Source organism: Cephus cinctus, unplaced genomic scaffold (assembly GCF_000341935.2).
Source record: "Cephus cinctus unplaced genomic scaffold, Ccin1 Ccin1_scaffold2034, whole genome shotgun sequence".
In the NCBI taxonomy this organism is placed as follows: Eukaryota; Metazoa; Arthropoda; class Insecta; order Hymenoptera; family Cephidae; genus Cephus; species Cephus cinctus.
The window spans coordinates 1,152-4,442 of NW_014334107.1; the positions used below are offsets into that span (position 1 = coordinate 1,152).

At 39.1% G+C, this 3,291-nt stretch overlaps 1 protein-coding gene across 2 annotated transcripts; it reads left to right on the top strand.

Moving 5' to 3' along the window:
- Nucleotides 1-9: 9 nt before the first annotated feature.
- Nucleotides 10-807, top strand: LOC107274028. Of its 2 annotated transcripts, none has more exons than XM_015752753.2 (2): nucleotides 10-100; nucleotides 179-807. In XM_015752753.2, the coding sequence occupies exon 2, from the start codon at nucleotides 187-189 to the stop codon at nucleotides 547-549; it is 363 nt and encodes a 120-aa protein (XP_015608239.1). In that variant the 5' UTR covers nucleotides 10-100; nucleotides 179-186; the 3' UTR covers nucleotides 550-807. The 2 variants fall into 2 exon arrangements, with proteins under 2 accessions (XP_015608239.1, XP_015608240.1); XM_015752754.1 differs by having other exon boundaries at nucleotides 64-92.
- Nucleotides 808-3,291: the final 2,484 nt, after the last annotated feature.

Genomic DNA, 3,291 nt, shown 5'->3' on the forward strand with positions numbered 1-3,291 from the left:
TATGTATATATATCTGTCATTGTTAAACACAAAACATTATAATATATCATACGTGGTGTGGATATTTTTACAACCAATTATCTAATTTTTAGGTAGTTATGTGAGTATTTTGTAATTTATATTTCTACACCTATTAATCTTCGTAATAAAGAGTTATTATTTAATGTTTATATTTTAGATTCAAAGATGAAGATTAATCCCTTAAATGTAGTGAATTTATTACTAGCGTATTTTCAAACTTTACAAATACCCAATAGTGTGACGAATTATAAAGAAATTGAGTTGTCAGAAAAATTGAAACAAATATTAATCGATGCAGCAAATGACTTCAATGAAGTTGATACGATTTTTGAGGATACTTTGGATTTTGAGGAAGAATATAAGGATTGTGATGCTGAAATAGTTGAGGATGAAGTTCAACATCATTTTCCTGATCCTGACGTTGCACCAACAAATCAGTGTACGAAAGATACTGAAGACATCAATTTTGATTACAAACAAAAAGCTGTAGAATATTGGAGAAGTGGGAAAAGAAAACTTAAGTATTGAAACAGCGTAAAGAAGATTCAGAAAAGTCTCATCAATCAGTCAGCTCAAACGTTGAGCTCACAATATTAATGAAGGTGGCACGTACCGAGAAAAAATTGCACGGATTTGTCAATACACACTTGATAATTTTAAAGCTGCTGTTGAAAGTGGTTTAATTATTCACGATCACGATATACGGAGATGGGCGTTACAAGCTCAAAAAGAAATTGGATCTGAAGATGTAAGATTTAAAGCTTCTAAAAATTGGTTAGCGAAATTCCAAAAGGCTCACAGAATAGTGTCTAGAAAAATAAATAAATTTATTACTAGGAAAACATTGGAAAATACTTTAGGCCTCCAAATGATGGCTGATATGTTTGTTGCTGATGTGAAATCTTCTATATCATCAATTGGAATTGAAAATTTATATAATTCAGATCAGAGTGGGTTCCAATTAGAAATGCATTCTGGAAGAACATTAGCAGTTGAAGGAGTTGCAAGTGCAATGAAGTCTTTATGTTTTAAGCACTTTTTTGAAGATAATCATTATTGTCAACACTTTGAAGAATAAAATACTGTGACTTACAATTAATTATAAAAAGAGAAGAAAAAGAAATAAATCTTATAAAAATAATTTTTAATCATAGTTTCATTAAAAAATATTAATAAATATTGAGTACATACCCTGGTTTATATGAAGAAAAAAAGCATAAAATATATAGTTTTTTCAAAATATAAAATAAGGGTTGCAACCCCTTGGGTCATTAACAAACCTCATATCTTCGACTTCTTATGACAAATATTTTCCACTTGGTTTTATTAAAAAATATCAATTAGAATCTGACATATGATAAAAAACCAATTTTCGGGGGTAAAATTTAGGGGTGGTTTTTATCCCTTTGAAAAATCCTGAAACACCCCAACTGAAATATTTGATGGAGTTAACGGAAACGCTTTTCTTTATTTTTTTGACCCCTTACCCCGGTTTTTATGCAGAAAAAAAGCATAAAAAATATAGTTTTTTCAAAATATAAAATAAGGGTTGCAACCCCTTGGGTCATTAACAAACCTCATATCTTCGACTTCTTATGACAAATATTTTCCACTTGGTTTTATTAAAAAATATCAATTAGAATCTGACATATGATAAAAAACAATTTTCGGGGGTAAAATTTAGGGGTGGTTTTTATCCCTTTGAAAAATCCTGAAACACCCCAACTGAAATATTTGATGGAGTTAACGGAAACGCTTTTCTTTATTTTTTTGAGCGCATACCCCGGTTTTTATGCAGAAAAAGAGCATAAAAAATATAGTTTTTTCAAAATATAAAATAAGGGTTGCAACCCCTTGGGTCATTAACAAACCTCATATCTTCGACTTCTTATGACAAATATTTTCCACTTGGTTTTATTAAAAAATATTAATTAGAAGTCGAGATATGATGAAAAAACGATTTTCGGGGGTGAATTTCAGGGGTCGTTTTCACCCCTTTAAAGTGGATGTCAGCAAAAAAAAATACGTGTCTCTTATTTTGTCGAGTACTACAACATATCAAAAAATTATTGAAATCGGTGGGGTCGGGTTGGGGGGGTTTCCTTGTTAGTAGGTGGCCGACACACGGGTCGGTCATCGCGCGAGCCCCGTTTGCCGTAAGGGAGCCGCCTATGTGATCGACGAACGGGATCTCCCCGAATCGGCGGCACTGTGCCCCAAACGGTCGACCATGGGATTATCCAGTTCGATGTGGAGACTTGGAATCGTCTGTAGATGACTTAGGTACCTGGCGGGGTGTTGTACTCGGTAGAAAAGTTACCACGCTGCGATCTGTTGAGACTCAGCCCTTGGCTTGGGGATTCGTCTTGTCGGTTAGAGGAGACCCCGGTGCCTAACCACGAAGTATATACATATTATATATGTATATATCTATATTGCAACGTGGCGTCCGTGGGACGGCCGGTTACATAAAAGCGTAGGCGCACGGAAAGCCGTGCCGAGAGAATACCGACGACGCCGAAGGTTCGTGGCGAGAGGAAGTCGGGAAGAGAAACCGGCAACGCCGAGCCCGACGATCAGGCGCGCTCAGGTAAGATCGGCGCCGCCCACAGACTGGCGGGCTGTGAGCGCCGAAAAACGGATAGCGAACCGAGACGAGAGATAGCGCACGAGTTCGGGTGAACTCGGGATTCTTCGGGAATCCTCGGACCGGGGGGCCAAAAGGGGGCCACTTCGTTTTGAACCGTGAACCTGGTGTGAGCGAGTTTTGAAAAGTGGTTGGCGAATTTTGGATTTTTTGTGAGATAGTGATTTTGGATTGATACCGTGAATAGACGACTTGGCATTTCCCCCGGATTTTGATTTTTTGGACTGCGAGAACGCCGCGAGAGAGCGACCCAGAGAGAGCGAGAGAGAAAGAGACGGACAACGGAAAAAGCCAGGGAGCCGGAAGTTCTGGTAAGTCCCATCAGATTACCCTTTTTCGAGCGAAGCCGCGCGCCGGCCGGGAATGAAGCGCATTCGTCGGTGCAGCGAGGAACGCGGAGTGAGGCTACGGGTCCGCCACCGACTCACACGCGAGAAGATTGCAGCCGCCCGGGAAAAGAGAAGACGACTGCCGCGACCGCGTCCCTCGATAGGATTGTATCGAGCCGCGTTCGTAAGATCACCCCACTGTAACCGTTTACCTAGGACAAAATAAATGTAGATTGCTGAAAGGAAATCCCACCGTGTCGTTTATTTCGGAAAGGCCGCTCGATAGGATTGTAT